The sequence below is a fragment of the Hermetia illucens genome, chromosome 6 (assembly GCF_905115235.1).
Source record: "Hermetia illucens chromosome 6, iHerIll2.2.curated.20191125, whole genome shotgun sequence".
NCBI lineage: Eukaryota > Metazoa > Arthropoda > Insecta > Diptera > Stratiomyidae > Hermetia > Hermetia illucens.
Genome location: NC_051854.1, coordinates 93,368,790 through 93,382,592, shown reverse-complemented (window position 1 = coordinate 93,382,592; position 13,803 = coordinate 93,368,790). Strand labels below are relative to the sequence as shown.

Here is a 13,803-nt window from a genome sequence, read left to right as displayed (position 1 = left end):
AAAAAGAAAGGCATACCACCTGAAGAAGGACCCTAAAACCTCGGTAGGCGGGAAAGTAGTGCCTAAACCCCCAAGGGAGCCGATGTCTCAAAAGGTACTGGACGGGTCGACTACGGTTGGACCAAAGAAGCCAAAAAAGGAGAAGGAGGGAATACGAATTCGTCCTGAGGGGTAGTATGCAGACATACCATGAAGAGTGAAATCTGACCCTGATCTCAAAGACTTGGGGGGGAATGTAAGCAGGATCCGGAGCAATTAAAAGGGAGATCCCATGTGGGAACTAAAAAAGTCCAAAGAGAGCAAAGCCAAAGGCTTCCGCAGCAAGTGAAAAAATTTACTTGGCGGAAGTGCTGCCATGCGTACTCAAAAACGGGAGATCATTATACAGTGCAAGGACTTCGATGAGGTCACTTCTAAAGCGGAAATCTGTACTGCCTTAGCGGAGCAGTTCAAGTTCCACGACTTGCAGGAGGCATCCATTGTAAGCCTTAGAAAGGCTGGTAGTCTGCCGCCTTAGAGAGTAAATCTCATTAAAGAGTGTTTCTCGTACGGACAAGCGCCAAGTATCCCGAGTTGAAAAAAACGCTAAATGCAACGAGAAAATGAGGTTGGGCCAAATCAACCTCAGTCACTGCAGGGTCGCGCAAGATCTGCTCTCGCAGACCACCCATGAATCAGAGGTGCAAGTGGCTATAATAATCGAACCCTATAGAAACCCTAACAATAATGTATGGGTCGGGTACTGGCCTGTGAAAGCAATTGACAAAGAAATTTTCATAGATGTGTGGTGGGACCAGGACACTATACAAGGTACACCATCAGAAAGAGCCCTCCATATCACCAAGTGTATCGCGAAGGCATGTAACTCATCGATGTCAAGATGTTATACTTTCCCCAGTAGAAGGCCCAATTGCTGGTGGACTAGGGAATTGTCAGATCTCCGGTCGGCGTGTCATCGGACCAGACAAGTGGCTCATAGAGCAATAGGTAGGATTGACCGGGAGGTGAAACTGCGAGCTTACAAGGAAGCCCGAAGAAACCTGAAGCTGGCTATATAGCGAAGCAAGAGGGACTGATTCGAGCAACTCTGCGCAGAGGCGGATATAGACCCATGGGGAAGCGCATACAGCGTTGTGATGGTGAAAGTTAAACAGGAAGCTCAGGAACCCCATAGCCTCGACGGCATACCAAACAAAGCCCAAGTCGAGGCCAGATATATTCGTGAAGTTGCTGGAAGAATGCTTGGCGGATGGGATCTTTCCTGAGACACGGAAGAAAACAAAGGCTGGTGTTGTTGTCTAAACTTGGTGAGCCTCCTGGTGAACCATCTTCCTGCAGGCCTGTTTATTGGACACTATGAGGAAAATGTTCGAGAGAATAATCTGCAATAGATTGCTCCCGGCTGTAGAAAGTCTGAGAGGCTTATCAGGCCGACAATTGGGCTTCCATACGGCCAGATCAACGGTCGACGCCATCAAACTGGTTTCCAGTTTAGCTGAAAATGCGATGCACGGAAAGGGTGGCATGTGCAAGTATTGTGATTACCCTTGACGTGCAAAATGCGTTCAACTCTGCCAGTTGGAACCTTAAAAGGAGGTCATTGGCGGCGATTGGTGTACCAAGTTAGTTAACTGCACTAGTCGATAGCTACCTAGCAGATGGAAGGCTCTGATACATTCTCTGTGTGGGTGTTCCACAGGGCGCTGCGCTGGGACCGCTATTGGGGAACATCATGCATATTGATGTCCTCAATGTCCCAGTTGCTAGCGAGATAACAATAGTGGGTTACGCCGATAACATAGCGGTGATTGTTGTTGTAAAAGATCTGGCGGAAGTGGAATTATATTCATCCGAAGCAATCACTGGTATAAAGAAGTGGCTGAGAGATGCCTGTCTTGCACTCGCGGAGGATAAAACAGAGGCGGTGCTTATCACGAAGCGGCGGAAGGAAAGCACTGCCCGTATTAGAATGGGGAAGCATATCATCACTTCAAAGGCAGCAATTAAATACCTTGGAGTGATGATAGATGCGTGGATGAATTTCAAGCAACACTTACAAAATATTTGCACCAAAGCATCCAATATAACATTGCCCTCGCAAGGATGATGCCAAATTTTGAAGGCCTGCAATGCACTCATAGACTGTTTATAGCTAGAGTGATGAGCTGTATACTGCTTTACGCAGTGCCAATTTGGTCAACTGCATTGGATACCGCATGAAATGCTCAAAAGATGAGCGCGATGTATAGAAAGACCGCTCTAAGAGTGTGCTGTGGTTATAGAACCATCTCGGACGAATCGGCCTATGCAGTAGCCGGAATAATGCCGATCGACATTTTGGTCGATGAGATGGTACGTATCAATGATGGACCCAACTCTTCCTCTGATCGACAAATGTAAAACGCCGAAAGGAAGGAACCCTTAAGCAGGTGGCAGCAACGGTGGGAACAGGCAAAAAAGGTGCGATTGACCCCCAGATTGATTCGTAAAATCAAGGTGTGGACGCAGAGATCGCAAAGTGAGATAAACTATGATCTCACGCAGTTTCCCACCCGGAACATGTTTTCTTTCATTGTCCCAGATTCGCTGAGGAAAGGAAGAATCTAGAGGAGATATTTTGAGGAGCGTTAGCACCGGGGAATATAACGATAATGATAAGGACGGATTCAGTGCAGATTAAGAGAGGCAGAGGAGGCGAGAAAGGTGCGGTTGCGAATGCAACGAGTGAAGGGAGAGGCTAGAGCCATGTCCACCCCGCGACAAAATACTTTGTGGTGGTTGCAGGGGGAAGAAGGCAAGGGTTATGGAGTGGTGTTAGTGGGTAAAAATCCCACAAGCTGGAACATATGTGCTAGTTTCTTTGAAAGATTTCCACCTACAGAAAAAAAAGACAGACAGACAGTAAACTGATTTTAATGAGGTTTTGTTTCACACAAAACCTTAAAAAATCAAGGTCCAGGTGAACCGGCAATATTGACACCAAAATGCGAATGCGGCAAACAGCTTTTGTTGTGTACCTGGTGGGAGCAGCAGGGTGTGCAGTATTACGAGTTGCAGCAACCGGATAAAATTGTCACAAGTGAACGAGATCGCTTTAAGTCGAGCTTAGCACGATAAACGACCAGAATCAGCCGAAAAGCACACGAACGCTGTGAAAATCGTAAAAGACACCTTGGAGCTGCTTGGCTGGAAAGTTTCGCCTCACCCGCATTACTCTCCAGATATTGTATCTTCGAACTATAGTTTGTTCCGATTGATGCAGATCGGTTTACAAGAAGAGCACTTCAAAAACTATGCAGAAGCCGAAAATTGGGTCGACTCGTGGATCGTTTCAAAAAATCAGGAGTTCTTTCACAGAGAGATCCGTCTTTTGCGCGAAAGATGGCAAAAGGTCATCGATATAGATCGAAAATATTTTACTTACTTTCAGCTGTAAATGTGTTTTAATATTTTCGAATACCTACAAACGCCTCTTATTTATTCCGCCTTCTAATAAAATCGGTCCATCACCAATCTGTCCGTTTGACTGTGCGTCTGTATCTCTATCTGCAGTCAGTGAATGCGATTCTCCCAAAAACAGTGATAACTACGGACACAAAACGCGATGGAAAGTTTGCATGGAAATGGAAAGAAATCCACAAAATCTGAAACAAGTCGGGAAACCGGAAGCTAGACGCTTCAGGTATGAAAGGTTTTGTGTTTCCCATTAGCACTTAGCACGTAATATACGCATATCTTATGTGAAAATATTCACTTTCAAGTGATATTGACATTCAAAGTCTTGAATTTGCACAGAAGCGACAGTTTTAACCTATTATAACTTTGTTAGTAATGGTGTGATTTTCACCAAATTTAGGTAGGATCATGGCCTATGCTGTAGCCTACATTACTGCAAAATTTCGTGATACTAAGAGGAATTTAAGGGGCGTTTTCCTGCCAGTTACTAAAAATTATAGTAATGTACTATTATTAACTTTATTTGAACAGGTATCGGCATGGAGGGTATTTTGGGGTCTAAGCACTATACAGTGGCAGCTTCTTGACTTTTTTCAGATTTTTCGGTTAAGTAGTTTCTGCGAATGGGTCCGTTAAAGAAATGATTAATTTCAACCCCTCGCACTCTTCACCTTTCCAACAAATGTTAAAACTAAGACCGGGTTCGAAAAGTACTAACCGAGACCTTTAATTTGATACTCCACATGACTATATTTGATGAAAAAAAATGTACACCCCCGCCCCCCCCCCTTTTGCATGTATGGAGACGTAAAATGAAGTAAGTCACTATATGCGTGAGCGTTCACAGTTCCCAACTTTCTACCAAATTAGGTGTCAATCGCTACAACCGTCTCCGAGAAAAATGCGTGTGACGGACAGACAGACAGGCAATGATGCTTTTTTACGATATCTAAGCTTTGAAGCGCTCCTCACACCGGGGGGGGGGGGGGGGGAGTGTCTAATTTCCTATACTTCGTCGAAAATAGGTGGATTGTGATTTGTTGGAGATAACAACTTTCCGAGGAGTAGATTAAGATATTAACTCAGATACAAGATTGTCTACTTTTTTTCTGAGTTGGGTATTGATTCTTATCATTGTTTTTTAATAGTTATTATTATCATATGTAATGTAAATCAATGTGTGCCAACCAGCATTAACTGGAATCAGCGCCTTAGCTGGCCTACTTTCTGAACAGGAAACTAACTTAAAATTCTCTCTTTCTTTCAGATTGCTCTGCAGATAAACATACAAACCATCACCATAGCACAGTCAACCGCCATTTAATTCACCTGCTGGCAAATTGCTATCTGAAATGGCAGCATCTAAAATGCACCTTGGAATTCATTCAAAAATTACAATCATGAAATGTGAGGTTTGGCGTAACCGAAAGCCAAAATATTTCCCCATTGCGCTTTAGAAACTCTAGTAATATCGACGTAGCCCAGTGAGGCGTGGTAACAAGCCAAATTGCTCGCTTACCCGTGAATTAGAATTTACGTGCATATCACTGGCTTCACACTTATGAGCAGTTTAATAAAAAAATACGCACTGCAAACTTCGCTAGTGAAAAATATAGATATTGCTGTAGAATGTGCGGAACGTGTACCTGGGATTAGTTGGTGTTGGACGAGTGCAGCCAGGATAATCGTTTCTATGGTATATAGAGCGAAAACGGATTCTACGGATCACGGAGGAAGCTAAAAATGAAAAGCATGGAACCCACGTTGAGGATTCTCTTCTATGTTATTTCACTTGTACAATACATTACGTCTTATGAACATGGCGATGGACACAAGCAAGGTATGTAAAATGATCTCCTCCTTCTTTTCCTATGGTTGCCAGAGGGCAACACGTGGAATGTTTCCTGTATTTTCCACACATGTTATAATGCGATTATTTTCACTTCTTGGTAAACAAATGCCTGCAAATCTGTGTGGGTGTAGTTACATATATATATGTACTTAAGTTTAGGAACATTGTCTTATACTGGTCAAGGAAAGGTTAAACAATTAACACGTGCCCTCAGGAAAGTTGTAGATGTTTTTCTTTCACAAGTCACCTCGGGTTGTTTTCATTTTCCGTTTTATGTTTTCATTTGCGTAACAGGAAATTCCTTAACTTGAGTTACTCGAGGTTGCCGGGGATACTTTCCCTTTTAAACCCTCTATAACTTTTGAAGGAGTTATTCGACTCTTGCATTGTTGATGACAGTCCATAAATATGGACTCCCAACTGATTTGTTTAACATGCCTTTAGTTACTTTCTTCTGCAGACAGTTTGTCCATGTCCGAAAAATCGTATAAAATATCTCTAACCGATTCTTTTGAGATGCTAACATCCCCAGTTAAATTCGGTTGGCTCGTCATGATCGATTGCATCATTCTGTTTTGTCAAAGACTTGATCTGGACGCGGTCAAGAGGCTTTCAAATCACCATCCAGGGTATCCTTTTACTCGTTTCCCATCAACTTCGATGTTCGGACCAATTTTTGCTAACTCAATTCCCCTTAGCGCGAAACACGTGAAGATACTATCGAAGACGCCTCTCTCGCAATTTTTCCACGATTGATGCAACCCCATATTGGTCGCGGATATCTTCGTTTCAAATGTGATCAGGTCATGTTACGTTACTAGTCTAACGCAATATCTTCGTTTCGATTACTGCCAGACATCGGTCATTGTCCTTTATAGTCGCCAAACACTTAGAATCATGGAGTGCGACTGGTCGAACTAAACTGCGGTGAATTTTGGATATGAGATGCTCGTTGATATCCTGATCACAAAGAACACCAGTTGTGAAACGCCACTTTATCCAGGATGCGCTAAAGCGTGAAGTAATTTCGTAGCGCAGTTCATCATTCGCTGGATGTTGAATGTCCCGTGTGGCAGTGTCCATAGCGAGACCGAAGAGGAGTGGTGAGAGGGCGCTTCTTTAATGATCAACGACAGAGACATGAAGCGCCAAATCTGAAACTTTACTTCTCGAATCGTGGTAGCGCAATTTAATCCAATATTGTTCTACTGGCACTAGGTATTGCCGCAGAGCTTACTAGATGAGTACGTGTGGCGCACGGTCAAACGCTTTCTCCAGATTCACAAATGCAATTTAAAGAGGGCAATGCTTCTCATGGAAAAATGCCTTTCTTCAGGCAAGTGTTGAACGCCCCGAACAGTAAATCTACCCATTGGCGGAGTATCCTTTTAGTTGATCCATAGTCCGCCTTTATGGCTCAAGCTTCCTCGCGGCCGTGTCAACTTTGGGCCAAATGTCGAGCTTATGACACTCCTTCCGTAGATCGACAATTTCTTTCGTCCACCTTTATATCAAAGGTTTGTTACGGCTGGGGGTCCTTCGGGGCATAAAAGCCTCACCAAGCTGTTATCACGTTCATCGCTGAATTTACGACATTGTCAGCTGCAAAGTAACCACCCTGAAAGTGCTTCCCATCGAAACTATGCCCATTCCAACAGCTTCGACAGATTTTCAATGTTTACCATCGCGACCTTTTACATGTATGGGGAGCGCCAGGTTGGTGCACTCCGGCAAGTAGCGTCAACCATCTACTTGTGATTACTTGCGGAGAAGTCTTCTAGGACTCGCTACCCGTCCACCAATCGTGCCAGAAATTCTTCTAGCTGAACTCTGGCTGAGGTATGCCTCAGTTAAGGGCCTAAGCAGTCACTGCCTATTGGGCGGCATCCGCCAGAGCATCCAATCCGTGCCGAAAGTCCGGCATCGTGTCGTTTGGCGTAAACACTTCAAAACTTTATCCCTAAACACAGAATCTAGACAAAGTCAAACTCTCGAGCTTGGGCAAGAACACGAAGTCGAACACCGTCCGGAACCCAGATGGCAGTGGTACCCAACAAGTCGAGATGCAATGAAGACGGGTGCCTGTTCCAATATTGCTCGCTGATTAGCTTTTACCTCCAACGAACTGCACTAGCAACTGATGAGTGGTTGCACTCCGGTGCATATTAATTTCTAGGATGCAGATCATTCTAGTCGCTTCCTAGCCCTTTCTAGTTCCGCGCTAAAGATTGGACGCTTTATGGACCCCACAGTGTGGGCAATCCCTTCACCAGATACGCTACCATTTCTGCAAAGAACGCAACTTTCGCTTGCATTGCAGATCTTTGCTAGGTGAGGGGCGCATCTGCAGCATGCTGTCATCCTGTCGGGTCCCTTGCAAACTGCCGACGTGTACCTATAGCCCAGACACCTGAAGAACTTGGCGCGGGTTTTTCCCATTCGGATCCTGCATGCTACTCATCTAATTTTGAGTTTCCTCGCGTATTGCTCGGGGACTTCCATCATCACGAGGCCAAAAACTTGAGCACTTAAAAAAGTGATGCCTATCCGGGCACTGATTACTTCTGGACATTTATGCTTTATGGCCTACTTCACTTCGACCTTTTCTGTCAGGCAGTCTGGGTCTCGGATTACTAGAGATCACATAGCCTATAGACTAGAAACGAGACCCTTCTCCCCCAGAAACCTCTTGACGCCTTTACAGAACGTACTCTTGGAATTTGTGTTTCGGCCCGGTTCAACAAGAACCCTGCCACATTTCGATTTCAGTATTCAAGACATGTCTGCTCTATTGTCTTCGAGTTTCATCTTGTAGCGGATTTCACTAAGGACTTCCGTAAATGTCTTACCTTCCTTCAGCTTAGTGAGCACAGCCTATGGTCTAGTCCTTCTTCGTTTCCTTGTCTTTTCTGTTATTGGTTTTAAGTTCGTAGTTTCTTTGTCTTCGAATAGACGGGTTTCTGCCGGCGTACCGAGTTCTTTTCTTTTATACCTCTTCGCGCTTTTTTGGACCCTGGAAACCACTTTGATAAAGTCTCCTTCAAGCAGGTCTTTCTCTTTCCGCTTTTTCCCCAGTCCGCTTTACAATGGGCTATCTGGGATCCGGTTGGCGTTTGCAGTGTTCTCAGCGGGAAGTGCGACTATTTCTGCTTATCGTATGTCTTCCGCAGCTTTCCGCGTTCACGTGTGGAATGAGATGCAGTCAAGCAGCTCCTCTAGTTCCATCAGGAGGTTGAAGAAGTCTATGGGAGTGGAACGGTGTCGGAAGGAGTGGTCGGGCAATCTTGTTGTATGGTAGCGTAGGAATGGATAAGGTCGTTATAGTGAGATTGGGATTTGGTGAGGGACTTAATTTGGGAGTTGAAAAGGAATTTGTCGGTACAGATGGAGTTAACATTGTCATAAAGGAACTGGTAGGAATGGAGATAGGAATCAGGCGTGGCTAAACGGAAGAACCTCCTTTGACATAAGCGCAAGCGACAAAAACATATGCGATTAGAGGTCTTGTCTTATCAGTTGTTTATATCAAAAAAGCTTTATTTCAGGGAGGATTGATGAGTTTCCCTTAAGGAGGGGCCAGAGAGTAATTGAACCGGTATGGATGTTGGAGATGATGGTGTTGACGTGGGGAATTTTTAATAAGCGGGAATTCAGATAGATATCCAGGTATTTAATGGATCCGGCGGAGGGGGTGGAAGTTGCCCCAATATTAATGTTCAGGTTTAATGTGTCATCTGTCATCTTCCGGGTAAATTTGACTCTACCACCGAAGATCATGGCTTTGCACTTACTTGGATTAAGAAGGAGTTTCCAGGAGTGAAGGAATTTATTGAGAGATTGGATGGAGAGGTTAAGTCTGCTTTGAGCAGCTGGAATGTTACAGGATGCGGTATATAGGATCAGGTCGTTTGCGTATTGGATGGTTTTGACGGGGTAGGGAGTGCTGGTATGGTTTTTGGGAGGGATGTCGGCGATGTAGGGATAGAAAAAGGTAACTGACAAGATTGATTCTTGTTGGATGCTTGCAGAAGGAGAATATGGGTCGGATAGTAAATCAGAAATGCGGACGGAAGATTGTCAGTTGGATATGAAACTAAGGATTAATCTGCAATGGTGGGAGTCAAATTTGAAGGTGTTGCATAGTTTAAAGATGAGGCCTTCGTGCCAGACGGAATCAAAGACTTTCTAAATATTAAGACGGCAGGCAGTGGTAGGGATATTGTTGTTCAGGTTGGAGCATATGTCTGTTTTAAGGATAAGGAGGACTTGGGATATTAGCAAATTAGAAATGAGGTATGATATTGTTTTTGGAGATGTGGGAGAGGATGATGTCGTGTAGGATATGTACAAAAATTTTGGATGTGGTGTTGAGGAAAGAAATCGGTCGGTAGTTGTTCGTGGAAGTTGAGGGGTGCTGTTTCTTAAGAACCGGTACGATTTGGGCATTTTTCCAGGATGTGGAGGGAAATTGGCTGTAAGGATGCATGAATTGAAGAGTTGGGATAAGAAGCGGCTAAGAGTCTTAGCACACTTCTTTAGAACAATGATCGGGATATGGTCGGGGTCTGTGGATTTCTTGTTTTTATGAGATATTATAATGGATTCTACTGTGTGGGGAAAGACGGCTTGAATACGGGAACAGATTTCAACTGTAAGGTCGGATGGAGGGATCGGAAAGTGCAGAGAAGGGGGACGGGATGCTGTGAGGTTTTGGATATATTGGCGTACGGCTGTGTCGACATCGGGGTCGGTAATGTGGAGCGAGATATAGTGGACTGCAAGGAAAGTGTTGGCAATACAATCTGCGTGATCTTTGGAAGCAGTCTTTTGTGGGAGGGTGCTGGCTGATCTGGGTTTGTCTTGACAGGGGTAGGTGCGACGTAGTTGGCTGAAAGTATGCTGGTTGGGGGACATGCCTGCATTTTGAACATTGAAATGGATTGGATTTCGGATGAATGGCTGAAGTGTGGAGAGTACCTTTGGGGGTGGAGTCGGCGACCCAGGGTGGCTTTCTCCTAGTGCAGGTAAAGGTTTGGGTAGGGAGCGTGATTAAACCTTTGTAGTTTAGGGGTCTTGAGGAGATGGTACGCCGCCAAATATTTTGCGTAATTTCTGTGTACATTTTTGCAGCAGAGTCGTGCTTGGAAGGGGATGGGGAAGAAGAAAGGATGGTGGTGATCAATTTGTCCGTAGGTCGCTGATTGAGGAGGTTGCAGTTAATGGCCGCATAATTAGGAAGGAGTTTGGGTTGGGTTTTGGGTAGCTGTTCGGAAAGGTTGACTAGCAGTACTACACCATCGTGGTCGCTGAGTCCCGGGATGGTTGGAAGATCGATAGGAGTGGTGTCATAGGACAGAGGAAGAAGGTTGTTGTTTACTAGGAAGAGGTTGAGATAGGACCGCATGTTCGGACAGTGATAAGACGGTCGGTTGGTGGGAAGGAGTTAGGTTAGTTCAAGGTAGAGAGGGGTTTTGGACGTATCAGTTAGTCAACCAGTTGCCGTTCCGGTTTATGGCAGTATTATACCATGAATTATGTTTAGCATTAAGGTCGCCACCTAGTATGAGGGCGGTGGGGTTATTGTGGGCTATTGGGTGTGTTCTGAGATGGTGGACTAGATGTGTAATATGAACAGGATCGTGGGATTGGTTAGGATAATAGATGCTGGCGGGGAATACGACGGATGATTGGGTGGAGACGGGGGCGATAGTTCGCTCAAGGGAAGGGGCGCAATTCCGCAACGTTGGCTTTGACAGTCCTTTATTACTGACACTCGCTCAGGAAGTGGTTTTGTACCAGTCGATTTCACCGATCGGAGACATCGTACCTCCGCTGAGCCTAAACTAGATTTTATAGGGTTGATAGATAAATTGTATTCTCTCAATTACTTTACGACCGTTATTAGTTTTTTTTCGATGCTCTACCGGGTCCTTAGTGGTGATGAGGATGTCATCGGGGTGGTCACCGCTGTTTTTTGTATAGCCTCTTGTGCCATCGGTATTTGGTGATATGCTCTCATCAAATCGAGCGTTGAAAATATCGTACAACCATGAAGTTTGTTCGCGAAATAGTGGAGGGCTATAGGATATGTGTTGGTTATCATGACCGCATTCAATCGCCTATAGTCCCCGCAAAGTCGCAATTTTCCGTTTGATTTTGAGACCATAATGAGCTGGCCCATGGGCTGTTTGAAAGTTGGCATATTCCTCCTGCTAACATACATTCGAACGCTGCTTTTGCTTCGCGCTTTTCAGGTGTTAATCCCCTTGGTTGTTGTGCGAATGGTTGTCCTTCTGTGAGGATATGGAGGACTACGCTCTATTTCGCCTTTCCTGGTGATTTCTCTGGAACTCTAATGTCCTTAAGTATGTTTCTGTACTGGACGTTGCTAGAAATGGGTGAGAGCTTCGAGAAAACTGACCTGTCGTTGACTTGACTGGAATGAAGCCTCTTTGGTATGGGCCAATGATGTTCTGGGTGTATGGAATGGAAATGGAAATTTTAATGGGGGACTTGAATCTCATTGAATTAAATTTTAATTAGGGTGAATTTGTTTTAATTTCAAATTAGAACATATTGAATGTTAAAATACATTTTGAACATATTTTGAAGGTTCATTCTCATTTCCCATATTTGAAAAGCTTATGAGTAATTTCTTCAGACACAACGCTGGAAATTCCCTTAGTATATCTATGTAAGTATTCATACGGAGACCGTACTTTTAACCCCAACACCGCAAATTACTTTACCTTTATAATACATTCCCGACTCATGTGGAAAAACAGAACATGAAGGCTAAAGTATGTTCAGAAATCGGCTGCCAATCAACGGAAACTAATTAGCTAAGCCGCATAGGCTTTTTCATTAATCTCAAAAGTCCTGAATATCCATCATTGAGTCTCTAGGCTGCTGCTGAAATAACTTTTGTGCAGGGATTTTCTTGCGAAATCTCCTGGATCTACAGCCCAAATTACAACATCAGTATGGGATTGTATTGGCGGGGACTACCGAGTCTGATATGTGTTCAACCATTCTCCGGTACACGAAAGTTACGAAAGAAGGATAAATTTCTCGGGCACCTACACGTAATGAGCCCACTCTTCACCTAAATTGAATGTGACACGATGATTTCAATTATGTCGGCATTGCTTAGAAGCTGTATCCTCGTCCTGGCGCTCACTTTATTCAACAATTACTTTCTTAATAAGCTACGTCGCCTGGCACACAACCCTGTGAGTTAGGGTTGGTTGCCTGATCGAAACATGCATGCAGACAAACTCGTTTAGCTGTTGGGAAAGAGCACGATAAAGTGGTTGGCATAATTTTAAAGTACCGAACAACTGAAGGGAAGGACACTTTTGACGTTTAATTGTGAAGCCTTTTACTTTTCGGCTGCTCTTGGGAGGCCTTACGTTTTCCTAACGAACATACAATATATGTTACTTGAAAGTAAACCTAAGAAAGCAAAAAAAAAACCCTTTGACTAGTGCTGGTATTACTAACTTCGCTGCAGACCCCTCATATGCAGTATTGTCCCTTCATCGTGGTTTGTGTAACATGCTAAAGCAGTAAGACTCTCAGTACATACCGCCAAGCTGTTTTCTCACGTTCAAGTAAATTACTTAAGACACCATCGCATCCCTCTTCATTTTTGGAATGTCGTCTCTCTGAAAGGATATTTAGTAACATAATACCGCTCCTCGTACTGAGCTTGGGAACACATATGAATATACCCACCATGTGCGCTGTAAATGGGAACAAGAGTTGTGGAGCAAACTTCTGAAATGCTTTCATCGTGTCATCTTCTGTTCTTCGCAATATGTCGCTACACCTGAATTTGTTGTAATACTCATGTCTTATTCAAATGAAATTTCAATTTGTTAGTGTCAGCGAACGGTACAGAATGCGAACGAAGGATGCCTACAAAGTGAAAACAATAGCATGGTGAGAAGTGAGTGAAAGGATAAGTGTGGCAGGAATAAAATTATGACATTGTTTGATCTTCTCCTTTGTACACAAATAAGCTAAATGGGAATATAGATTGGAAATAAAAGGAACTCGATCCTTCGAGCACCCTTTCATCTATTCAATTAAAAAGTTATTGTCTCATATCTTAGGCCCATTGCACTGTTCTCTGAAATATCTGTTTAATCAACATCCTGTCTGCGGTGTTCGTAGTCTTTTACGAATCAAAGAACATCTCCCAGTGGCAAAGGACGCCCAACTTCTTTTTTGAAGAGAAGGAAATCCTAGAAATCTTCATTTGAGGTTGCATCTTTCTGTCTTACACTAGCCACGCGTAGCCGAAAAACTAGCCTGATTTTTTCCATAGAGTAGTTTAGGTAGCAATGCGGTGTCGAATTTAGGCAAGTTCGCCCAGTAAAGTTCCTTCAGCCCCTGAACCCTCTTCCGACTCCTATCCTGCTCCTCCATTATCTTAGTGCCTTCTAACCCAATGTGACCTGAAACGTAGATTATCCAGACCGTATTGAACG

The 13,803-nt window shown here is 44.0% G+C and overlaps 1 protein-coding gene across 2 annotated transcripts in view; it reads left to right on the top strand.

Moving 5' to 3' along the window:
• The window catches only part of LOC119660359 (synaptogenesis protein syg-2), a 354,674-nt gene that overhangs the window by 85,785 nt on the left and 255,086 nt on the right, over window positions 1–13,803 (top strand). For both annotated transcript variants that reach the window (XM_038068867.1, XM_038068866.1), the window contains exon 2: window positions 4,724–5,296. In XM_038068867.1, the coding sequence (XP_037924795.1) occupies window positions 5,200–5,296 (97 nt within the window). In that variant the 5' untranslated portion in view covers window positions 4,724–5,199. The remainder of the gene's footprint in view (window positions 1–4,723; window positions 5,297–13,803) is intronic.